This window comes from Coregonus clupeaformis, unplaced genomic scaffold, assembly GCF_020615455.1.
Source record: "Coregonus clupeaformis isolate EN_2021a unplaced genomic scaffold, ASM2061545v1 scaf0477, whole genome shotgun sequence".
Lineage (NCBI taxonomy): Eukaryota > Metazoa > Chordata > Actinopteri > Salmoniformes > Salmonidae > Coregonus > Coregonus clupeaformis.
The window spans coordinates 309,026-335,825 of record NW_025533932.1 but is presented as its reverse complement, the minus strand read 5'-3'; the positions used below and the strand labels follow the sequence as shown (position 1 = coordinate 335,825).

Below are 26,800 nucleotides of genomic sequence, written 5' to 3'. Positions count from 1 at the left end.
CGGCTTATTCTTCTCAAACGTACGCTGGGGAGGTAGAGAGAGAGAGAGTGTCCACCTGCGCTCATCTCATACACAACAGGGCTAAGGTAAAACATCATCCATATTCATCTGGCTAGTAGATAGTTTCATTATGTAAGTAAGTCCACTATGGATAAGGGATGGGAGGCAGGCTGTCGTTATGTACATCTGCTGTTATTATGTACTCTATGGCTGTCTGATCTTGACTGACATCAGAATATAAAAGATGGAGACTCTTTGTTTACAAGACAGGCAACTGTCATCATCTGGAAAAGACACACTGTTAGAGACATAAGTGGAGAGTGTGTTTGCTCCTCCAAATATAGTTTGGTAATATTGGTTATTGATTATTTACTACAACAGTGCATTGTTTACAAGTTTTGAAATGTGTGTGCACGCGCGCGTCTGTGTAAGAGAGGGAGGGAGAGAGAGAGTGAGGGAGAGAGAGATAGCGAGAGAGAGAGAGAAGGAGAGAGGGAGGAGAGGGCGGAGGGAGGGAGAGGGCGAGAGGAGGGAGGGAGAGAGAGAGAGGGAGAGAGGAGGGAGGAGGGAGGAGAGAGGAGAGGGAGGAGAGAGAGAGAGAGAGAGGGAGAGAGAGAGAGAGAGAGAGAGAGAGAGAGAGAGAGAGAGAGAGAGAGAGCGAGAGCGAGAGCGATACCTTTAAAACAACTGAGCCTACAGATGGTTAGCAACTGTGAAAGTTTTAAACAGAATGAGCTGTCAAACTTATACTGTCTGGATAAAGTGGTCTGCAAACCTAATCCCACAAATAAATTGATTACATCAAAAGCTAAAGGCAGGATTAAGAGCATCATTCCTTACTCTGCAGACAAAATATCAAAATACCAACAGAAGAAGAGCAATGGTCAGACTTGTAATCATAAACGTTATAATGATTAGACTAGTGGTTATTATCACCACATAGAGCATGAATCCAAATACAAAAAAGACATTCAGTGGGGGGAAAAATAATTGAGTCAGCCACCAATTGTGCAAGTTCTCCCACTTAAAAAGATGAGAGAGGCCTGTAATTTTTATCATAGGTACATGTTAACTATGACAGACAAAATGAGAAGAAAAAAAATCACATTGTAGGATCTTTAATGAATTTATTTGCAAATTATGGTGGAAAATAAGTATTTGGTCAATAACAAAAGTGTAACGATCCCGGCAGTCTGAGTCGGGTCCTGTCTGTGGGCTAGTTTTTCTGCTCGGGATCTCCAGTTTCCCGAGGGTTCTGGAACGCTCCGGGGAGCTCTCTTGATTTCTGCACCTGCATCCCATCAGCAATCTGCACACCTGGTCCTGATCATCACCCTTCTTAGGCTCTGGCCTAACATCCATTCCCTGCCGGATCGTTAGCCATGAACATCACTCGTCCGGAACCTTCATCCAACCTCTGCCTGGTGGTCGGGCGGCTGCCAAGCCATGATTGGATCAACCACTGCACCCTCCAACAACTAATCAACGCCGCCCGCTCTGTTCCCTGGATTATTCAGCATCACTCTTGAATTTGTAAATAAACACTCACCTTCGTTTCAACTTACCTTGTCCTGGTCTGCTTCTGGGTTCTGGCTTTGTAACTCGTGACAGAACGATCCGGCCAGTAATGAACCCAGCGGACCTGGACTCTGTTCGCCATGCCGTTACCCATCAGGAGAAGATGTTGGGCCATCATAGCACGGAGCTACAGGAGATCGCGTTGGCGTTCGGAACCTTTCTACCGGTCTGACGGAGGTCCAGAACCAGCGCAAGTTTCCGGTGGAGGATCCACTACCGGTTTCACCATCTCGCCTGCCGCGTCTGGAGCTGTGTCCTTCCGTGAGCCCAAGGTTCCGACGCCGGATAAATATGAGGGGAGCTGGGAAGATGCCGTTCTTTCCTTATGCAGTGTGGGTTGGTGTTCGATCTACAGCCCTACTCTTATGCCACAGACAAGGCTAGGATAGCCTTTGTGATTGAGTTGCTGCGTGGTCGAGCGCTGAGTGGGCTTCAGCCGTTTGGGAACGACAAGACCCCTGCATGGCTTCATACCAGGGGTTCACGGCCGAGATGAGGAAGCTCTTCGACCATTCCGTCCGAGGGGGGACGCAGCTAGGCGCCTGTTTTCGCTTCACCAAGGAACTGCAGCGTGGCCGACTTCGTGATCGAGTTCAAGACGTTGGCTGTGGAGAGTGGGTGGAATGAGGAGTCTCTGCAAGCGGCCTTTTACCAGGGTCTGTCGGAGCAGCTCAAGGATGAGTTGATCTCCTATCCGAGCCTAGTGACCTGGACAGCTTGGTAGCCTTGTCTATTCGGGTGGATAATCGAGTCCGAGAGCGAAGGAGGGAGAAGCAATGGGGGCCGTCCAATCGATCAGCTTCTCAGTTCCCAGTCGGGTCGGGTGGTGGACCAGAACACGTCGATCATTCTCCACCACAAAGGATTAGTGGAGAGGTCCTCTCTCCCGATTCTGAACCCATGCAAGTGGGGCGTGCACGGGTTAACCAAGGAGGAGCGTCAACATAGACGTAAGACCAACTGCTGCCTCTACTGTGGTAGCTCGGGACATTACATCTCCACTTGTTCCCGGCGGTCGTCAAACTGCCCGGCTCGCTAAAGTTGGGAGGACTTTTAGCGAGCCAGTTTCAACCTCTCAGTACCTCTGTCAGACCCCGTTTCCCGGCTACCCTTGTGAACAGGAATCAGAGCTTAGCGATTAACGCTTTTATCGATTCAGGTGCCGATGGAAGCTTTCTTGATGCCGAGTTGGTGGAACAGCTGGGGCTTTCCAAGGAGCAATTGCCGGAAGCCATTGAAGCGACCACTCTGAACGGCAGTAGTCTGGCACGTATCACGATGAGGACTGAACCGGTTAAGATGCTGTTGTCGGGGAATCATTCGGAGATGATTTCATTCTTCATTCTGCCGTCTTCCCATGTTCCTCTGGTCCTTGGATACCCCTGGCTGAAGGAACACAATCCCACGTTCGATTGGGTGACGGGCAAGGGTAACGAGTTGGAGCCTTGATTGTCATGCTAACTGTCTCAAGACTGCCTGTCCCCATTCGGTTCCCAGTCAGGTGATTGAGGCTAAACCCCCAGATTTGTCCCTGGTTCCCGAGACATATCACGATTTGGGGGAAGTGTTCAGTAAGCAGAAGGCTCTGTCCTCCCTCCCCACCGACCATATGATTGTGCCATCAACCTGTTCCCTGGAGCTGTCTACCCCAAGGGAAGGTTATACAGTATCTCCCGCCCTGAACGTGAGGCTTTGGAGACCTACATCAAGGAGTCCCTAGCTGCTGGTCTCGTTCGTCCCTCGTCATCACCCCTGGGGGTGGGATTCTTCTTTGTGGGTAAGAAGGATGGCTCTCTTCGACCGTGTATTGATTATCGGGGGTTGAATGACATCACGGTCAAGAACAAGTATCCCCCTGCCCTTGATGAGTTCTGCCTTCGACTCCTTACAGGGTGCTACGGTGTTCACCAAGCTAGACCTACGCAATGCGTATCACATGGTCCCGATCAGAGAGGGAGACGAGTGGTTGACGGGTTTCAATACACCGATGGGTCACTTTGAGTATCAGGTGATGCCGTTTGGACTGACCAATGCTCCAGCGGTATTCCAGAGTATGGTGAACGACGTCCTGAGAGATATGATCGGTCTCTTTGTGTTTGTTTACCTGGATGACATTCTGATCTTCTCGAAGGAACCTTCCGACCACGTCCAGCATGTCCGGCAGGTTCTGCAGCGATTGTTGGAGAATCGCCTGTTCGTGAAGGCCGAGAAGTGCGAGTTTCACGCCCACACGACATCCTTTCTCGGGTACATCATCTCCAGGGGAGAGATTAGGATGGACCAGGAGAAGGTTAGAGCGGTTCTGGAATGGGCCCAGCCCGGTGCGAGATTGCAGCTCCAGAGATTTTTGGGGTTTGCGAATTTCTACCGCAGATTCATCCGGGATTACAGCCGTGTGGCCGCTCCGTTAACTGCCTTGACTTCCAGTATCAGGAGCTTCAAGTGGAATCCGGAGGCGGATCGAGCGTTTCTGGATTTGAAGAGGCGATTCACCAACGCACCGATTCTCTCTCAACCGGACACGGCCCGTCAGTTCGTCGTTGAAGTGGACCGCGTCTGATGTGGGAGTTGGCGCCATCCTGTCGCAGCGATGCTCCACGGACAGTAAACTCCATCCCTGCGCCTACTACTCTCGTCGCCTTTCGCCTGCGGAGAGGAATTACGATGTGGGTAACCGGGAGCTTCTCGCGGTGAAACTTGCCTTGGAGGAGTGGCGCCACTGGTTGGAGGGGGCGGAGCAACCGTTTATTGTCTGGACTGACCACAAGAATCTTGCTTACGTGCAATCGGCTAGACGTCTCAACTCCCCGTCAGGCCAGGTGGTCGTTGTTTTTCGGACGATTCAATTTTTTCCCTGACGTTCCGACCTGGATCTAAGAACGGCAAGGCGGACGCCTTGTCTCGGATGTTCTCCAAGACGGAGGGAGAGTGGGTCCAAGACCGAGACAATTCTCCCCCGGAACTGCGTCGTGGGAGCTGTTAGGTGGAAGATTGAGGAGGAGGTGATGGCGGCTCTTCGGACGCAGCCCGGTCCCGGTAACGGTCCACCCGGTCGGTTGTTTGTGCCTGAGTCGGTTCGTCCTGCGGTCCTCAAATGGTCCCACGCCAGCAAGATGGCTTGTCACCCTGGCGTGGCTCGGACGATGGCGTTTCTTCGCAGACGTTTTTGGTGGCCTGCCATGGCCGAGGATACTCGGGGTTATGTTGCTGCCTGTCCAGTGTGTGCGCAGAATAAGGGTACCAATCGGCCCAGCTCTGGACTACTTCACCCCCTTCCTATTCCCCGGCGACCATGGTCGCATCTGGCCCTGGACTTTGTCACTGGGTTGCCCGCTTCTGAGGGGAACACGGTCGTTCTGACTATCGTGGACAGATTCAGCAAGTTCGCCCACTTTGTGCCAATTGCCAAGCTTCCCTCTGCCTCGGAGACGTCCGAGATCCTGGTTAGGGAGGTTTTCAGGGTCCACGGGTTGCCCAGTGATATCGTTTCCGACCGTGGCCCTCAGTTTACCTCTGCGGTCTGGAAGTCCTTCTGTTTGGCCATTGGAGCTACAGTCAGTCTCACATCTGGTTTTCACCCCCAATCTAATGGTCAGGCGGAGAGAGCCAACCAGAAGATGGAATCCACGCTACGCTGCCTGGCCTCTTCCAACCCCACCTCCTGGGTCTCTCAGTTGCCTTGGGTTGAGTATGCCCACAATACTCTCCCTACATCTGCCACTGGGATGTCTCCCTTCCAGTGCCTGTATGGCTACCAACCTCCCTTGTTCCCTTCTCAGGAGAAGGAGCTCTCAGTGCCTTCTGTTCAGGCCCATATTCGTCGTTGCCACCGGACCTGGCATCGGGCCAGAAAGGCACTCCTTAGAGTTTCGGACCGGTATCAGCTCCAGGCGAATCGTCGCCGGATCCCCGCTCCCACCTACACCATCGGAGATAGGGTCTGGTTGGCCACACGGGATCTTCCTTTACGGACTGAGTCTAGGAAGTTGTTACCGAGTTCATTGGTCCGTTTGTGGTGGAGAAGGTGATCAATCCGGTGGCAGTTCGACTCAAACTCCCGAGGACGCTCAGAGTCCATCCCACCTTTCATGTCTCCTGCCTCAAGCCTGTTTTCCTCAGTCCTCTGTTGCCTCCTCCGCCTCCTCCTCCTCCTCCTCGGATGATCGGAGGTGGTCCTGCCTACACGGTGCGACGCATTATGGATTCCAGACGGCGGGGCCGGGGTTTCCAGTATCTCGTGGACTGGGAGGGGTATGGTCCTGAAGAGAGGAGTTGGATTCCGCGGCGACAGATCCTAGATGCTGACCTCATCCGTGACTTCTACCGCCTCCATCCTGGCGCTCCGGGGAGTCCGCCCGGTGGCGTTCGTCGGAGGGGGGGTACTGTAACGATCCCGGCAGTCTGAGTCGGGTCCTGTCTGTGGGCTAGTTTTTCTGCTCGGGATCTCCAGTTTCCCGAGGGTTCTGGAACGCTCCGGGGAGCTCTCTTGATTTCTGCACCTGCATCCCATCAGCAATCTGCACACCTGGTCCTGATCATCACCCTTCTTAGGCTCTGGCCTAACATCCATTCCCTGCCGGATCGTTAGCCATGAACATCACTCGTCCGGAACCTTCATCCAACCTCTGCCTGGTGGTCGGCGGCTGCCAAGCCATGATTGGATCAACCACTGCACCCCCAACAACTAATCAACGCCGCCCGCTCTGTTCCCTGGATTATTCAGCATCACTCTTGAATTTGTAAATAAACACTCACCTTCGTTTCAACTTACCTTGTCCTGGTCTGCTTCTGGGTTCTGGCTTTGTAACTCGTGACAAAAAGTTTCTCAATACTTTGTTATATACCCTTTGTTGGCAATGACACAGGTCAAACGTTTTCTGTAAGTCTTCACAAGGTTTTCACACACTGTTGCTGGTATTTTGGCCCATTCCTCAATGCAGATCTCCTCTAGAGCAGTGATGTTTTGGGGCTGTCGCTGGGCAACACGGACTTTCAACTCCCTCCAAAGATTTTCTATGGGGTTGAGATCTGGAGACTGGCTAGGCCACTCCAGGACCTTGAAATGCTTCTTACGAAGCCACTCCTTCGTTGCCCGGGCGGTGTGTTTGGGATCATTGTCATGCTGAAAGACCCAGCCATGTTTCATCTTCAATGCCCTTGCTGATGGAAGGAGGTTTTCACTCAAAATCTCATGATACATGGCCCCATTCATTCTTTCCTTTACACGGATCAGTCGTCCAGCCCCAAAGCATGATGTTTCCACCCCCATGCTTCAGAGTAGGTATGGTGTTCTTTGGATGCAACTCAGCATTCTTTGTCCTCCAAACACGACGAGTTGAGTTTTTACCAAAAAGTTCTATTTTGGTTTCATCTGACCATATGACATTCTCCCAATCCTCTTCTGGATCACCCAAATGCACTCTAGCAAACTTCAGACGGGCTTGGACATGTACTGGCTTAAGCAGGGGGACACGTCTGGCACTGCAGGATTTGAGTCCCTGGTGGCGTAGTGTGTTACTGATGGTCGGCTTTGTTACTTTGGTCCCAGCTCTCTGCAGGTCATTCACTAGGTCCCCCCGTGTGGTTCTGGGATTTTTGCTCACCGTTCTTGTGATCATTTTGACCCCACGGGGTGAGATCTTGCGTAGAGCCCCAGATCGAGGGAGATTATCAGTGGTCTTTTATGTCTTCCATTTCCTAATAATTGCTCCCACAGTTGATTTATTCAAACCAAGCTGCTTACCTATTGCAGATTCAGTCTTCCCAGCCTGGTGCAGGTCTACAATTTTGTTTCTGGTGTCCTTTGACAGCTCTTTGGTCTTGGCCATAGTGGAGTTTGGAGTGTGACTGTTTGAGGTTGTGGACAGGTGTCTTTTATACTGATAACAAGTTCAAACAGGTGCCATTAATACAGGTAACGAGTGGAGGACAGAGGAGCCTCTTAAAGAAGAAGTTACAGGTCTGTGAGAGCCAGAAATCTTGCTTGTTTGTAGGTGACCAAATACTTATTTTCCACCATAATTTGCAAATAAATTCATTAAAAATCCTACAATGTGTTTTCTGGATTTCTTTTCCTCATTTTGTCTGTCATAGTTGACGTGTACCTATGATGAAAATTACAGGCCTCTCTCATCTTTTTAAGTGGGAGAACTTTCACAATTGGTGGCTGACTAAATACTTTTTTCCCCCACTGTATATACACTACCGGTCAAAAGTTTTAGAACACCTACTCATTCAAGGGTTTTTCTTTATTTGTACTATTTTCTGCATTGTAGAATAATAGTGAATACATCAAAACTATGAAATAACACATATGGAATCATGTAGTAACCATGATTCCAAAGTATTTTATATTTGAGATTTGTCAAATAGCCACCCTTTACCTTGATGACAGCTTTGCATACTCTTGGCATTCTCTCAACCAGCTTCACCTGGAATGCTTTTCCAACAGTCTTGAAGGAGTTCCCACATATGCTGAGCACTTGTTGGCTGCTTTTCCTTCCCTTTGCGGTCCAACTCATCCCAAACCATCTCTATTTGGTTGAGGTCGGGGGATTGTGGAGGTCAGGTCATCTGATGCAGCACTCCATCACTCTCCTTCTTGGTAAAATAGCCCTTACACAGCCTGGAGGTGTGTTGGGTCATTGTCCAAATTTTAGTCCCACTAAGCCCAAACCAGATGGGATGGTGTATTGCTGCAGAATGCTGTTGTAGCCATGCTGGTAAAGTGTGCCTTGAATTCTAAATAAATCACAGAAAGTGTCACCAGCAAAGCACCCCCACACCATAACACCTCCTCCTCCATGCTTTATGGTGGGAAATACAAATGCGGAGAACATCCGTTCACCCACACCGCGTCTCACAAAGACACGGTGGTTGGAACCCAAAATCTCACATTTGGACTCCAGACCAAAGGACAAATTTTGACCAGTCTAATGTCCATTGCTCGTGTTTCTTGGCCCAAGCAAGTCTCTTCTTCTTATTGGTGTCCTTTGCAGCAATTCGACCATGAAGGCCTGATTCACACAGTCACCTCTGAACAGTTGATGTTGAGATGTGTCTGTTACTTGAACTCTGTGAAGCATTTATTTGGGATGCAATTTCTGAGGCTGGTAACTCTAATGAACGTATGAACTGGGCAGTCCTCATAAGAGCCAATTTAATCATAGGGCTTGATGGTTTTTGCGAGTGCACTTGAAGAAACTTTCATAGTTCTTGAAATGTTCCGTATTGACTGACCTTCATGTCTTAAAGTAATGATGGACTGTCGTTTCTCTTTGCTTATTTGAGTTGTTCTTGCCATAATATGGACTTGGCCTTTTACAAAATAGGGCTACCTTGTCACAATACAACTGATTGGCTCAAATGCATTAAGAAGGAAAGAAATTCCACAAATTAACTTTTAAGAAGGCACACCTGTTAATTGAAATGCATTCCAGATGACTACCTCATGAAGCTGGTTGAGAGAATGCCAAGAGTGTGCAAAGCTGTCATCAAAGCAAAGGGTGGCTATTTGAAGAATCTCAAATATAAAATATATTTAGATTTTTTTAACACTTTTTTTGTTACTAGTCTTCAGTATTATTCTACAATGTAGACAATAGTAAAAATAAAGAAAAACCCTTGAATGAGTAGATGTTCTAAAACTTTTGACTGGTAGTGTACACTGAACAAAAAAATAAAAGCAACATGTAAAGTGTTGGTCCCATATTTAATGAGCTGAAATAAAAGTTCTCCGAAATGTTCCATTCGCACAAAAAATGTATTTCCCTCAAATGTTGTGCACAAATTTGTTTACATCCCTGTTAGTGAGCAATTCTACTTTTCCAAGATAATCCATCCACCTGACAGGTGTGGCATATCAAGAAGCTGATTAAACAGCATGATCATTACACAGGTGCACCTTGTGCTGGGGATAATAAAAGGCTACTCTAAAATGTGCCGTTTTGTCACACAACACAATGCCACAGATGTCTCAAGTGTTGAGCGAACGTGCTATTGGCATGCTGACTACAGGAATGTCCACCAGTGCTGTTACCAGATAATTTAATGTTCATTTCTCTACCATAAACCGCCTCCAACGTCATTTTAGAGAATTTGGCAGTACGTCCATCTGGCCTCAAAACTGCAGACCAAGTGTAACCACGCCAGCCCCTCCACATCCGGCTTCTTCAGCTGTGGGATCTTCTGAGACCAGCCACCCGGACAGCTGGTGAAACTGAGGAATATTTCTGTCTGTAATAAAACCCTTTTGTGGGGAAAAACTCATTCTGATTGGCTGGGCCTGGCTCCCCAGTTGGTGGGCCTGGCTCCCTAGTGGGTGGGCCCCTGCCAGGCCCACCCATGGCTGCACCCCTGCCCAGTCGTGAAATCAATTGATTAGGGCCTAATTTATTTATTTCAATTGACTGATTTCCTTATATGAACTCTAACTCAGTAAAATCGTTGAAATTGTCGCATGTTGCGTTTATAATTTTGTTCAGTATTTATTTATTTTTGCTAAAATTCTTAACAAGTTTCGTTGTAAAACATACAATGATTCTGAAACAGAGATTAAAACAAAAGCTTCACATGTAATTATAAATCACGTGCTCTGATGCTCTGCACAATTATTTTCAGCCAATATTAAGTCAGAATGTCCCCATTAACGTGACCTCTCTGTGCATATATTTACTTTAAATAGTCATATCCTCATCACTCAGGGCTGGATGGGTATGGCCAATCTCAAGGTCATCACAACCCTTGTGTCTTATGCCTCAGTCCTCAACTTCCAACTTCATGCGTGCGTGTGTGTGTGTGCGTGCTAGCAAGTGTGTGCAGGTGCACATGCATGTGTGCATGCGTGTGTGTTTTATTCATACTTATTTAGCCTGGTTTAGAGTGCCTTAGAGTCTATTGTAGCCTACTGGGCAGCAGTAACTATTAAAATCAAGCAGAAGCAAACAACCATTTGGGGAACAAAGTGACAGTAATAGGACCTTACATTGATGTACCTGAAGAGAGCTAGAGTAAAAATAGATAGACTGTGTTAGTTTGATGAGTTGAGACTGAGAGGCTTCTGTCCTGGCTATACCCCACACCTGTCTAGGTGAGCCATAAATCAGGTCTGATGTGTTCATTAGAATTAAGCCTACTCTATGAGAGTGTTTAGATAACAACATGAGTGTAGGCTAAGTGCTAAGATGGCATAACAAGGCAAGGACATCAGTGAGACTGCTAGCTGCAGAACAGACAACAGGGCTATTATTAGAGTCAGATTACCTGAGCGGGTAAGGTCAATGCCTATGTGGATAAAATCATGATAGCTGGGGGTCCACATAACAATGTTGGAGGGAAGCTGCTGGCAGTGGCTACATGTAAACAAACAGGGAGGGAAGAAGAGATAGAGAGAGGGATAGAGGAAGGGGTGTAGAAAGAGACTAATGGAGAGAGTGATGGAGGGAGAGATAAATAAATAATAGGTCATTTAGCAGACGCTCTTATCCAGAGCGACTTACAGGAGCAATTAGGGTTAAGTGCCTTGCTCAAGGGCACATCGACAGATTTTTCACCTAGTCGGCTCGGGGATTAGAACCAGCGACCTTTCGGTTACTGGCACAACGCTCTTAACCACTAAGCTACCTGCCGCCTCCAGAGATGGAGAGGGGGTACAGAGAGAGCAATGGAATCAGTTCAATCTGAGTCAAGTACTCCCCTCAGAGACACAGTGGACATCAGACAGACAGACCCCAGGCTGAAACAGAGAAAGCAGAGCAGCATTGGTCTGTAAGGCCAGAAATAACCCAAACAGCCCTCCCGCCGGAGGCTACACATCAGATGGCCTGACACGCTGTCTGTGGGCAGCACGGCTTCCGCAGGAGGCACTTATCTTTCAGACAGGGACATAGAGGGTAGCCAAATGCATGCATGCGCAAGTGCACACAAAAGATGTGGGGATGCAAAAGATTGGGGGGGTCCAGGAGATATTTGCATTATTTTTTTAAAAATCCTGCAATTCTACACTGCAATTCTACATTTGTGACTCGTTTCAGGAAACTAGGTGTATGTCATGCGTCACTAATTGTTTAGCTAGCTACATGTCTAAACAAAAGACTCCACTATGCAAGTAACCATTTCAATAGAATGTTCATGATGTCACTGCGACAACTGTCGATAGACGTAGCTTGTAAATTCGCTCTGGCTATCTACTCCGATTTCAGAGCACTCTCGTCTGAGTGTGCCAGAGCGCAGAATAACTGATGAATTTACGAACGCTCAACACCCGTTGAATATGGCTGGTGTCAGTAAACGTTGGCAAAAAAGCGTAATTAAATTGTTGCCAGCAGCACAGTTGCAGTCACCAACGATCTGGATAACATAAAAACAGCCTAACCAGCTCTGCTAGGGCGAGTAAAATGGTCAGAGTGAGCTGTTCTCTCATTTGTGTGTGGAAGTAGCTAGCAACCTAGCCAACTTTAGCCAGTTAGCTTGGGTGCTTGACTGCTGTTGCTAGGTCAGAATGCTTGGCCAGAGCATCCAGTGTGCACTCTGAACGCTCCGAGAGCGAAACGCTCTGAATTTATGAACTGACAATCTGACAACGCTCTGAGTTTACGAACGCCCAGAGCACACTCTGGCACTACAGATTCAATTTACGAACACACCCGTAGTATATACCAGCCTTTAGTCTTGAAATCTATGGTTGTTTAGTACATGGCTTCACATGTAAATCCTTAAAGACATGGGTGGTGCTAAAGCTTAAGAGGGTGTGAGCGATGCTGAATGGGTGTAGACAAAGGAGAGCTCTCTAGTAGGTGTACCAAAACATTCAAGGGCCATTTTCTCAAAAGTGAGGTTACAAGTTATCCTCAACTGTAGTGTATGATATACCATTTTCACTACTTTTATCCAGTGTAAAAAATGTAATGTCCAATTTTGCTACATAAGACCAAATCGAGCCGGTAGGTCATTTACATTTACATTTGACATTTTAGTCATTTAGCAGACACTCTTATCCAGAGCGATTTACAGTTAGAGTGCATACATTTTTCATGAACAGAGCACAACTATTTTTCTTAGATTTTTCCAAAATAAATTATATTTAAAAAGTGTTTAAATGACTAGATTACTAATCTACTCCCTTTCCTGAAAAACTGAAACCCTACCAACTGTGACTCTCACAAATAATCTGCTCCTCCCCTGACAATCCCACCCACAGTGATCGATTGACAGGTCAAACTTTTAAGAATGTGGCAAGGAAACATATGACAATGAAAGGAATAATATTGTTTTACCCAATGAGGATTTTTAAGAAAAAGCATTGTTAAATTGCACATTAAGTTTTCATCTTCTTTCTGCCACAAATAATGCGATCACAATAATGTAGTAAAATTACAAAAGTAAACTTTGATTTATCTTTTAACAATGTTTACATCAAAATAATATTGCTAACGTATTATGAATTAATCATTATCAAATGTGATATTTTTTGGCAGCTACATATACAGTGCAGTCGGGAGGTATTCAGACCCCTTGACTTTTTCAAAATGGTGTTACGTTACAGCCTTATTCTAAAATGGATTAAATTGTTTTTTCCCCCTCATCAATCTACCGGTACACACAATACCCCGTAATAACAAAGCAAAAACAGGTTTTTTGAAGTTTTTGCAAATGTATTAAAATTAAAAAACAGAAATATTACATTTACATAAGTATTCAGACCCGTTACTCAGTACTTTGTTGAAGCACCTTTGGCAGCAATTACAGCCTCAAGTCTTCTTGGGTATGACGCTACAAGCTTGGCAAACATGTATTTGGGGAGTTTCTCCCATTCTTCTCTGCAGATCCTCTCAAGCTCTGTTAGGTTGGATGGGGAGCGTCGCTGCACAGCTATTTTCAGGTCTCTCCAGAGATGTTCGATCGGGTTCAAGTCCGGGCTCTGGCTGGACCATTCAAGAACATTCAGAGACTTGTCCCGAAGTCACTACTGTATTGTCTTGGCTGTGTGCTTAGGGTCGTTGTCCTGTTGGTAGGTGAACCTTCGCCCCAGTCTGATGTTCTGAGCACTCTGGAGCAGGTTTTCATCAAGGATCTCTCTGTACTTTGCTCCGTTCATCTTTCTCTCAATCCTGACTAGTCTCCCAGTCCCTGTTCGCTGAAAAACATCCCCACAGCATTATGTTGCCACCACCAGGTTTGCTCCAGACGGGACACTTGGCATTCAGGCCAATTAGTTCAATCTTGCTTTCATCAGACCAGAGAATCTTGTTTCCCATGGTCTGAGAGTCCTTTAGGTGCCTTTTGGCAAACTCCAAGTGGGCTGTCATGTGCCTTTACTGAGGAGTGGCTTCCGTCTGGCCACTCTACCATAAAGGCCTGATTGGTGGAGTGCTGTAGAGATTGTTGTCCTTCTGGAAGTTTCCTTCCTCCCTGACCAAGGCCCTTCTCCCCCGATTGCTCAGTTTGGCGGCCAGCTCTAGGAAGAGTTTTGGTGGTTCCAAGCTTCTTCCATTTAAGATTGATGGAGGCCACTGTGTTCTTGGGGACCTTCAATGCTGCAGATATTTTTTGGTACCTTTCATCAGATCTGTGCCATGACACAATCCTGTCTCGGAGCTCTACGGACAATTCCTTCGACCTCATGGTTTGGTTTTTGCTCTGACATGCACTGTCAACTGTGGGACCTTATATAGACAGGTGTGTGCCTTTCCAAATCATGTCCAATCAATTGCATTTACCACAGGTGGACTCCAATCAAGTTGTAGAGACATCTCAAGGATGATCAATGGAAACCGGATCCACTTGAGCTCAATTTCGAGTCTCATAGCAAAGGGTCTGAATACTTATGTAAATAAGGTATTTCTGTTTTAACATTTTTAAAACCAGTTTTTGAGTTGTCATTATGGGGTATTCTGTGTAGATTGATGAGGAAAAACATTTATTTAATCAATTTTAGAATAAGGCTGTAACGTAACAAAATGTGGAGAAAGTCAAGGGGTCTGAATACTTTCCGAATGCACTATTTATCCATAAATTAAGGCCCTGAATCTGCAATAGAAAGACTAAAATGTAGCTCTGGTAATATGGGTCATAATTGAATAGTTTGGCATAGAGCAGGGGTCTCCAACCCTTTATTTCATAAAGGCCACTTCATACCAAAAAAAATGTGCGAGCTACTCATATACAGCCTGCATATTTTTTTTATAGTGTAGGCCAAATTTGATGAATAGAAACAAAGAACAGCATATACAGAATTAACATATCTATTTTAATACAGACTACATGAAAACACTACTAATCATTCAAAATTACAATTTACCCAATGGATCATGATAATTTTCTGGTAAGAAGTGGGGGTGCAAAAACATACATTTACACTCCTATTTTGAAAGTGGTGTGAAGCTGCTCTGTTTGCTCCATTGCTCAGGCGCCTATGCACACACACACGCACATGCTAAAGTAGACACACACACACAATGACAGTAAAAAGGACACAGAATTCTTCAGTGTTCCCATGTTGTTTAACTAATAAACACACTGGAATATTTATTGCAGGAACTGCTTTTCTCCATTTCTTATGCAACATTTAGGATAGATAACACTGTACTGTAGCAACAGAGAGAAACTCTGCAAGGTGGGACACTGCTTGCACCAATTCAGGGGTGTTGTTATTCATGCAGTGTTTTATACTGTGCATTGCTATTTTTTTCAACAAGTAATAGATTAATTTGAAGTGATACATGTTCATGGCCAAATGGCTGCTGAGAGTAATGTTTGCTTGACAGATGGACATACCAGGTTCTGCTCTCCAACTACATTCTCCACACTAAGAACAAGAAAACCAGGGCACAGAAAAAGTCGAAAAAACGCAATGCACCAAAACGAAATCAAAGGGAATTTTTAGACTCAGTACTTTCAGGGTCCCTTTTTTAGCAACCATGCATCTTTAAAGTGGAATTGAGAATGTTGGCATGTTAAAAATTCACGAGGCAACATGACATCCCCATTTTTTCAGACACATTAACATTTGGATTCCTTTTTATAGCTGCCCCTCCAGGAGCCTGTGCCTGCTGCATGGCTGAATAAAACATCAAGTGGCTTCCCCCTGACTGCACGGATTTGTCAGGGAACTATAAAAATAGCTCTGCAGGCAGGCAGGCAGGCAGACACGTGTACCCACCCAATGTAGGCAAAAAAATATTCTGCCCGCTGCAGAGCAGAGCAGAGAGAGAACAGGAAAAGACAGATCTGCTTTCCACTGCAGAGAGACTGCAGACTGGTTTGAAACCTGCAATCAGCAGACGTATATTCCAAAAAGATTGATACTGTGCAAAAGATATGCATCTTGAAATGCATTAATATTTGTGATAGATCTGTGGTAATTAGTATGCATCTCCTTTCTCATAATACTAGGAACTATTAATGGCATCAGTCTCAAAAGTGTTCAAAATGCACACTTTGTGACATCATTTGGTTTTATATACTGTAGTTTCATCATGTGACCTCCATACTTCAATGAAATCTTATCACTGATGCCTAAAACTATATATGCCCATACACTAATATTTGCAATGTTAGGCTAACTAATGCAACAAAATATTGTAGAAGATATATCAGTGTCATCAGAACATCTTCAGAAAAATGAAAAAATGAAATGATTAGAAAGTTTAGAAATCAATTCCACATCTCCCTGTTGTTGATTTTGTCTGCAAATAACAAGTATTTTTCTCAAGAGACTCCTGGAAGAGTATTTTTCTACATTATCAAGCTGCCAAACACACAGACACACAGACACACACACAAACAAACACACCACACACATACAGTGTGGGGAAAAAAGTATTAGATCCCCTGCTGATTTTGTACATTTGCCCACTGACAAAGAAATGATCAGTCTATAATTTTAATGGTAGGTTTATTTGAACAGTGAGAGACAGAATAACAACAACAAAATCCAGTAAAACGCATATCAAAAATGTTATAAATTGATTTGCATTTTAATGAGGGAAATAAGTATTTGACCCCCTCTCAATCAGAAAGATTTCTGGCTCCCAGGTGTCTTTTATACAGGTAACAAGCTGAGATTAGGAGCACACTCTTAAAGGGAGTGATCCTAATGTCAGTTTGTTACCTGTATAAAAGACACCTGTCCACAGAAGCAATCAATCAATCAGATTCCAAACTCTCCACCATGACCAAGAACAAAGAGCTCTCCAAGGATGTCTGGGACAAGATTGTAGACCTACACAAGGCTGGAATGGGCTACAAGACCATCGCCAAGCAGCTTGGTGAGAAGGTGACAACAGTTGGTGCGATTATTCGCAAATAGAAGAAACACAAAAGACTGTCAATCTCCCTCGGCCTGGGGCTCCATGTAAGATATCACCTTGTGGAGTTGCAATGATCATGAGAACAGTGAGGAATCAGCCCAGAACTACACGGGAGGATCTTGTCAATGATCTCAAGGCAGCTGGGACCATAGTCACCAAGAAAACAATTGGTAACACACTACGCCGTGAAGGACTGAAATCCTGCAGCGCCCGCAAGGTCCCCCTGCTCAAGAAAGCACATATACAGGCCCATCTGAAGTTTGCCAATGAACATCTGAATGATTCAGAGGAGAACTGGGTGAAAGTGTTGTGGTCAGATGAGACCAAAATCGAGCTCTTTGGCATCAACTCAACTCGCCATGATTGGAGGAGGAGGAATGCTGCCTATGACCCCAAGAACACCATCCCCACCGTCAAACATGGAGGTGGAAACATTATGCTTTGGGGGTGTTTTTCTGCTAAGGGAACAGGACAACTTCACCACATCAAATGGACGATGGACGGGGCCATGTAGCGTCAAATCTTGGGTGAGAACCTCCTTCCCTCAGCCAGGGCATTGAAAATGGGTCGTGGATGGGTATTCCAGCATGACAATGACCCAAAACACACGGCCAAGGCAACAAAGGAGTGGCTCAAGAAGAAGCACATTAAGGTCCTGGAGTGGCCTAGCCACTCTCCAGACCTTAATCCCATAGAAAATATGTGGAGGGAGCTGAAGGTTTGAGTTGCCAAACGTCAGCCTCGAAACCTTAATGACTTGGAGAAGATCTGCAAAGAGGAGTGGGACAAAATCCCTCCTGAGATGTGTGTAAACTACAAGAAACGTCTGACCTCTGTGATTGCCAACAAGGGTTTTGCCACCAAGTACTAAGTCATGTTTTGCAGAGGGGTCAAATACTTATTTCCCTCATTAAAATGCAAATCAATTTATAACATTTTTGACATGTGTTCTTCTGGATTTTTTTGTTGTTATTCTGTCTCTCACTGTTCAAATAAACCTACCATTAAAATTATAGACTGATCATGTCTTTGTCAGTGGGAAAACGTACAAAATCAGCAGGGGATCAAATACTTAATTCCCTCACTGTAAACACACACCGAGCATCAAAACAAATCCGCTCTGCCTGGATGGAATCTATGAGTGGAATCTTAAGAGTACATGATAAGAAAGCCCATTAATTCCAGTAAAGTGCTTTTCTCTAGAAACATGAGTGGTACGTTTCATGCAATGTTCCCAATTACAGCAGATGGCAAAACAATCCACCATGACGCCTCCTTCAACACCCATCAATGTTTCCCTGTAGAGGAAGTGTTTGTTCAGATGGATGCTGAAATTCAATAATATAGTACATTTTTGCAAACACTTTCATCCAAAGTGACCTAGAGTTGACCTATCATGTATTCAGTATGTGTGGCACATGCAGGAATCAAACCAACAATCCCAGTATTGCTAGCAGCACCATGCACCATCCAACTGAACCATCTTAACCACAATTTGTTTTGGAATGTGTTTAGTGGCCTTTAGGGATCAAGCTTATTGAATAAGTTGAGCTTTTGGGACCGAATCAGTTTGTTGATATTGTAATGGGACTTCAGGTGGCATCTGGCATTAGGACAATGAGCACCAATGGGAGTAATAATTACACTAACTACCTTGTTGTTGTTCACTATAAAAATACATTACTTTATTTCTCTCCAACAGAGAACTCCAGCAACCACCAGTGATCTTAGAGGAGTCCTTGGATTACAAAAGCTTGACAGACCATTCCAACAACACCAAGAGGCAAAGCAACAGTGAGTGCTCTAACAGCTTACCCACCAGCGGGATGGAGATCGTGTCCCTTATGTAACTAACTACAGATGGGAGTACTCATTCCACTCATTCCATTCCGGCATATTAGGCACTCACTGCAGTGCTTGGTGTGTTTGGTCTGTGTGTTATCAGGGGGACTAGATGCATGGTAGAGAGGCTCGTGGCTCACTATCCAAATTGGATGTTCTCTGGTGGCTAGCTGATGGGTATGTTGCCTGCTCCATATGGAGCTACACCTGCTGTAAATGTCTATCTGGGCGTTAAGGGCAATTCATCTTATCAGACCCATCAGTATGTCTTATCTGTCTAATCCTACAGCAGCTGGCCAATAGGTCATGATATTAAACATCACTTTTTGATTACATCTACAACCGGAGTGCATGAAACACCATAGACAAAACATTGATCAGATTGATTGTGTGATATGTACTGTAGTGTGAGTCAGTAAGCAGAAAAACTTTGAAAGCAAATGACCATGCTTCATCAGGTCGGTGCAGACTAAACAAATGTGAAGTGATGTTTAGTAACCTTCATCAGGCACATCCTGAAACTGCGCTTCACCTCCTTCAACATCTGAATCCAAACATTTTGTTATGCAGTCATTCGAAGGGTCAATACACTGATCGAAGACCACGGCCTTGCTCATGACTGATGCATTAGCATACTGCCTATAGGCAGGAGGTTAAACATTTTAAATTTCAATCCATTAGCAGACGCTTTTATCCAGAACGATTTACAGCAGTGAGTGCACACATTTTCATACTGGTCCCCCATGAGAATTGAACCAACAACCCTGGCATTGCAAGCGCCGTGCGCTACCAACTGAGCCACACAGGACAACCGTGTGGCTCAGTTGGATCCGAGCACTTTCTGAGAAGACTATGTTCAGAGCTGCAGGTGTACATGGCAGAGCTGCAGGTGTACATGGAAATAGCCCAGTCTTTAGTTAGCTACCGTAGAAAGAAGCTGTGAAGAGGAATTTATACATCAGAAGACAATCAATGTGATCTGAATCTGACATTCTCTGTTTTGATGTTATGTGATCAATATTCAGGAAATGTACTGTACTTTCTTACACGCTTGTATTCTATTCTATTCTATTCTCCCCTTAATTTGAGCAGAACCATGAAGACCAGATTAGCCTGCCTGTCCAATAAGTCCGACTCCTACACCGACTTCACTGAGTTCCTGCCCCCTGCTCAGGACAGGGCCACCAGATGCCTAAAGTAACTAGACCTTTATATCTGATTACATGGTGCCAGTCTCTCCCATTCAGATAGGATTGAGGTATTATTTCTACCAAAGCTAGGGATATGTAATAGGACTACTAAACAATAGATGGTGTAGGGTCTTTTAGAGCAAACCTCTGAAACTGTGAATATCTGTGTGTTGAATTGCCTTCAAATGCATATTTGCATACACATTTAAAAACGTGTCTCAGTATCTCTGTCTTTCCTTTAGGCTGACAAAAGACGAGGTCGTTCGATGGGCAGATTCCTTCGATGTTCTTCTTTCGCACAAGTGTAAGTTAAATTACGGTCCCTTTTATATTAACAAGTAACAGTCGATCCTTCTCTTTAGAGTTAGATATGAGAAATTGAACCAAAATATTTCACCTTTTATCAACCAACCCTGCAAAAAACCTCTGGGAGTCCATGTCATTGTTAGCGAACTGTTAGAAGCAAACCAGGCAACTGTACTGATTACATTTTGTCCTCCGTCCCATTCTGTACTCTTTCTGTTTGTCCCTTTGACAAAATGATTGCCTATGTATTTCCTTTGAAAAGAGGATTGTCTTTCTGTTCCCTATCTGAGGATGTCTCCCCACATCAGTCCATTTCTCTCCCCCTAAACCCTTCTTATGTAAGATCCCCTGTCTTTCTGGTTATTGATGTGTAGGACTCCTCAATACACAATGAGACACACTCTTTGTTGTGACCTTCTCTGTGGATTACACAATAACACACATACAAACACATGTTCATGTGCAAATACACACATGCAAACACATGCACATGTTCACGTGCACACACACACGCACATGTACACGCAGAAATAGCTGTGATAACTAGGCTCTCCACAGGGAGTGGGAAATTACACCGCACAGAAGAAAAAACAGGCAACTGACCTTGACTTTAGTTGTATTTATATTTGTTTTCATTTTGCAGTGCATCAAAAAAAAAAAAATCACCTTTATTTAACCAGGTAAGCCAGTTGAGAACAAGTTCTCATTTACAACTGCGACCTGGCCAAGATAAAGCAAAGCGGTGCGATAAAAACAACACAGAGTTACATATGGGGTAAAAAAACATAAAGTCAAAAATACAACAGAAAATATATATACAGTGGTGCAAATATAGCAAGTTATGGAGGTAAAGCAATAAATAGGCTATAGTGCAAAATAATTACAATAGTATTAACACTGGAATGCTTGATGTGCAAGAGATTATGTGCAAATAGAGATACTGGGGTGCAAAAGAGCAAAATAAAAAACAATATAGGGATGAGGTAGTTGGGTGGGCTAATTTCAGATGGGCTGTGTACAGGTGCAGTGATCGGTAAGGTGCTCTGACAACTGATGCTGAAAGTTAGTGAGGGAGATAAGAGTCTCCAGCTTCAGAGATTTTTGCATTTCGTTCCAGTCATTGGCAGCAGAGAACTGGAAGGAATGGCGGCCAAAGGAGGTGTTGGCTTTGGGAATGACCAGTGAGATATACCTGCTGGAGCGCAGACTACGGGTGGGTGCTGCTATGGTGACCAATGAGCTAAGATAAGGCGGGGATTTGCCTAGCAGTGATTTATAGATGGCCTGGAGCCAGTGGGTTTGACGACGAACATGTAGTGAGGACCAGCCAACAAGAGCGTACAGGTCACAGTGGTGGGTAGTGTATGGGGCTTTGGAGACAAAACGGATGGCACTGTGATAGACTACATCCAGTTTGCTGAGTAGAGTGTTGGAGGCTATTTTGTAAATGACATTGCCGAAGTCAAGGATCGGTAGGATAGTCAGTTTTACGAGGGCATGTTTGGCAGCATGAGTGAAGGAGGCTTTGTTGCGAAATAGGAAGCCGATTCCAGATTTAACTTTGGATTGGAGATTCTTAATGTGAGTCTGGAAGGAGAGTTTACAGTCTAACCAGACACCTAGGTATTTGAACACCACCTTGCTGTTTTTGAATAACTAGTTGTTCCTGCCAAAACCAGCACCTGGCAGGTTTTGCTCTAGAAAAAGTAGACCTCTAAACCTCTGACTGATTCTGGCTTCATAATTATCTCAGGCTTTGTTCCTCCAGCGTTCCTGAAAAGCAAACTAAATGTCTTAAATGTTCTGTTGTCTTATCGTGATGCTCCATTGTTAGGATGCCTAATAGGTCAATAAAGTCATTATATAATATGTTGTCCAAACTAGAGATACAAACATGTACGCACAAATCAAGTCATATGGTAGTGTTAATGTTAATGGACATTTGCATAAACATTTAATGTGTGCATGTCTCAAGTTAGCATTTGTCCCTATTGAGTTAATCAAGCATAGTATACAGTATACTGTAGACCCCACTGCCAACCGTTTAACAGGTGGTGCAGTGTTTATAACATAGACAAATTGGTGTGAACTTGAATCATGGTTTGACGTCACATCCACACATATCCTCTTATGAACCTAGCTGCTTGAAACTCTAGGTTCTGGGTCTACTTGTTCTTCGAAATGACAAATATTATCTTCAGACACAAGGGGACAAAGGGACAGACTTCTGTATCCGGCTTCACTGAACATAAAGGAGTGAATCAAGATGCACGCACACACACACATAACTTTATAATTGCATAAGAGAAACAGAAGCAGTACTATTTGTTCCCATGCCTTGGCCACATTGGCTCTGTCCTCACCTCCTGATTAAGCACTTATTGGATCTAACAGGAGAACACAGTTATCACATTCACCTGGCCTATCATATAACCTCAGCCCATTTGTATCACAGCTAATCCTATTTATCTGGTTGCCCTTTGCTTCTTGCTGGGTACCTTAGGCTACCTATCTGTGATGATGTGGTTTGTGACTGCTTCTCATTTCTATGGGAGTCCATTTTATGTGACACATATTGTCTGCATTATGTGAGACCTTGAAGCTTAACTTAATAAGTCTCATTTCAACATTAATGTCTATGTTTTTCAATATTTAATTATAATATTTACGTGTATGTAAGCTCACTCTATGTTTCTGCATTCTGTAAAGAAAATCGAAAACCCTTTCAGAGTGAGAAATTTACACTGACCAACATTTACACATTAGAAGGCCTTGGCTTGAGTAACACATCATAGCCTATTCCAAAGAGGCTGATTAAAAATAAAGCAGCGAGAGAAAATCTTCCTCCAAGCAAAGGTTCATTGCCTCAGGGATCTATTTTTATTTTGAACACTGTCTGTTGACAAGGTGTCCTTCTGGTGATCTTCCTAAAACCATTCTGTAGTGAGAGTGTGTGACTAATGTTGGTGATTGGCCTGATGGACTACACTTCTGCTGCTGCTGCTGGGCAAATGTTAACCCTCCTGTTGTCCTGGGGTCATTCTGACCCCAAATTAAATCTTTTGCCGACAAAATATGTTTTTTATTCATCAATTGGTCTGAAAATAACGGTAGTTGTTTAATACTATGCTCTTTATGATTCAAACAAATTTGAAGTAATTTGATTGAATTATGGGTGTTTTACTAAATGTAATAACTTCTGTTGTCCTCTGGGGTCAAAAAGACCCCGCAGCACAAAGTTTACATACTGCTTGGCAAAACATCTTTGATCATGTTTCTTTGATGTGTGGGGTCAAGCAATGGTTATGACAACAACAACAAAAAAAAGTATTTTCTCACAGGTGTTTGGGCATTTCACATTTTAGTCTGAGAGAGACAGGCAGCACAATGAGGAGGCAGAAGTTTTATAATGCACAGGAGGCTTGCAAGATAATTTTTGAAATAAAAGAAAATAATGACCAGGAGGACAATGCTGCACATAATGAGGATGAATCAACTGATGAAGAGGGTTCAGGGTCAGAAGAGGAGGAACATAATGATGAGGTGATAGATCCAACATACAGACAGCATGCTACTTCTTCCTCCGAAGATTCCCCCACATCTCCTGCTGCAGAAATGGAAGATGATTATGAATATAAGGAAATGGATGAACGTGATGATGACGTAGAATCTGAAGCTGGTATGGAAGAAGTGTCAGAAGTGGAGCACTGCACCTATTATGATAAAGAATCAACAGATGAGGTAGAATCTGAAGTTGAAATGGAAGAAGTGTCAGAAGTGGAGGACATCATCTATTATGATGAAGACGAAGAATCAACAGATGAGGTAGAATCTGAGGAAGAGGACCCAGCTGACCCTGAACCCTCTTCATCAGTTGATTCATCCTCATTATGTGCAGCATTGTCCTCCTGGTCATTATTTTCTTTTATTTCAAAAATTATCTTGCAAGCCTCCTGTGCATTATAAAACTTCTGCCTCCTCATTGTGCTGCCTGTCTCTCTCAGACTAAAATGTGAAATGCCCAAACACCTGTGAGAAAATACTTTTTTGTTGTTGTTGTTGTCATAACCATTGCTTGACCCCACACATCAAAGAAACATGATCAAAGATGTTTTGACCCCACACATCAAAGAAACATGATCAAAGATGTTTTGCCAAGCAGTATGTAAACTTTGTGCTGCGGGGTCTTTTTGATCCCAGAGGACAACAGAAGTTATTACATTTAGTAAAACACCCATAATTCAATCAAATTACTTCAAATTTGTTTGAATCATAAAGAGCATAGTATTAAACAACTACCGTTATTTTCAGACTAAATATGTAACACAGAATTGATTGAAAATGTATACTGTATGCTTTATAAACAGTCAAACCAGGCAGGACAAAAGGTGTGATTATGGGCTGTCATTAATAAAAATAAAATGATTCAAAAACAGCATCCTCACTAAACTTTTACAAATACCACTCAGTGATAAGTGAAATAGTCAAAATAATAATAGGTCAAAATAATTCATAGTTTCATTGTATTTTTACTTAAAAACAGGGTATACTTTTATGTAAACAAGGTCTATTGGCTCTAAATTCCAAAACAAATGAAAAAAATTATAGTAATGGGTTGAACAGAAGTAAGAATAAAGATGTAACACAGAATTGATTGAAAATGTATACTGTATGCTTTATAAACAGTCAAACCAGGCGGGGTCATTTTTGACCCCAGAGGACAAAAGGCGTAAGGCATTTGGGAGGACAACACAAGGGTTAAGCAAATACAGGCATGAGAAAAGAGGGAGGGAGGGAGAAAACATGTCAACATGACACGCCGATTGTAAAACATGACCTCCCTCCGTGTTATCATTGATGTCGGACAAATGTATCTAATCTTTGATTGATGAAAACAGAAAGCTCATTGGAGGGTTGTAGGACATATTTTTATGTTCTAGCCACAGGGCTGTTTCCTGTGCTGAGAATGAAAGCACACTCCTCATCTCAGACAATATCAATGCATGATAATCAACCCTGTTATTATGTGTATCAAGGGAACTACAGGTGCTCTCTGTGGAAAAAAACACATCAGTTCCACAAAAACTGGCCTTGTTCAGAAATAGGTGCTGGGATACAATATAGATCTTTGTAAAGACACACACACTTGCTGTCCGTTAGCTCCTCTAACTGGCTGATGGATGTTTTGTGTCGTAGATGGCCTGGCTGCCTTCCGGGCTTTTCTCAAGACGGAGTTCAGCGACGAGAACATTGAGTTCTGGATGGCCTGCGAGGAATATAAAAAAATCAAGACTCCCGCTAAACTGGTGACCAAAGCCAACAACATCTACAATGAGTTTATCGATGTCAAGGCTCCCAGAGAGGTTTGTGTTCGATCAGCTGACTAATGATACAACTGTGCAGTGTTTCCAGATTTATATGAAATATGACCTATAATTAATTACAATATGCCCTCACTACTGTATGTCGCTCTGGATAAGAGCATCTGCTAAATGACTCAAATGTAAATGTTCAATAACTGTCAGCAACATTTTAACTAACTATCCCTTATTCTAAACATAACCCTAACTGTAAATTTAGCAGGCAATTGCTTATCAACAGATAGTCATACTATCAACAAACTAGCTGTAAATCATCTATTTGGGACCATCCAAATAAAGTGTGACCATAAAGTATATTAAAAAGCAGCTTTCCTGTGTTGGAACAGTGTAGATGTAACCCAACAACAGAATGGTGTGGGCTTATACCAGTCTTTAAAAATATTAATGCTCAGCCAATGAGCCAACATGACATCATGTTCTATGAGGAAATAGAAAGCATTTTTTTAACAGTCTTTTTGAGATACAAGTTTTAAGTGGACTTTTGAAGTGGGGTTTTTTCTCTCCAATTTACGCTTTGGTCATAAATACGAGTATAGGACGAGTCATCAACATTATTTGGGTATGAGTAAACAGAATATGAACTTTTAAAAGTTCGTTTTATACTGGACAGTTACTTTAAATATCAATGCTAAAGGCTGTGTTTGTTTTTAATCTGGGGTTACTATGTGTCAGATAAAAAAATTTAATCCACAACCCTGCAATATTACACATAGGTACACATGAATACGCATACTTTGATTATATGGATTAAAAGTAATTTTGATACTGTCTTCAAACAAGTTTTTCATATGACATTGACATACTTAGATGATTCAGATATCTAATGTTTATTTTGCTCTCCCTTGGTCCCTGTAGGTAAACATAGACTTCCGTACGCGGGAGGTGACGAGACAGAGCCTTGAGGAGCCCACCCCCTCCAGTCTGAACGAGGTCCAGGCCAGGGTCCACAGCCTCATGGAGAAAGACTCTTACCCCCGCTTCCTCCGCTCCAAGATCTACCAGGACTTACTCAAAACGCAGTACACACACTGTCAACGGAACTCTGTCTGAAGAACACACACATGTGCAGCCGCAGATACACACACGCACACTTACATGTAAGTGATAATGCCCTAGAAGCCGGTGTTTAGAGGATATATTGGCATGGGTGTTGTTAGCAAACCGTGCCAATATATCCTCCAAACAACAGCTTCGA

The 26,800-nt window shown here is 43.9% G+C and overlaps 1 protein-coding gene across 1 annotated transcript; it reads left to right on the top strand.

Annotated features, from left to right (window-relative positions):
* Positions 1-26,800, top strand: LOC121532975 (regulator of G-protein signaling 8-like; the record flags this gene model as incomplete). The annotated part of the gene is made up of 6 exons (XM_045215590.1): positions 1-86; positions 18,589-18,680; positions 19,821-19,925; positions 20,161-20,222; positions 25,421-25,587; positions 26,461-26,800. Coding segments are annotated over 6 exons (707 nt in total), but the record flags the coding sequence as incomplete, so codon positions are not given.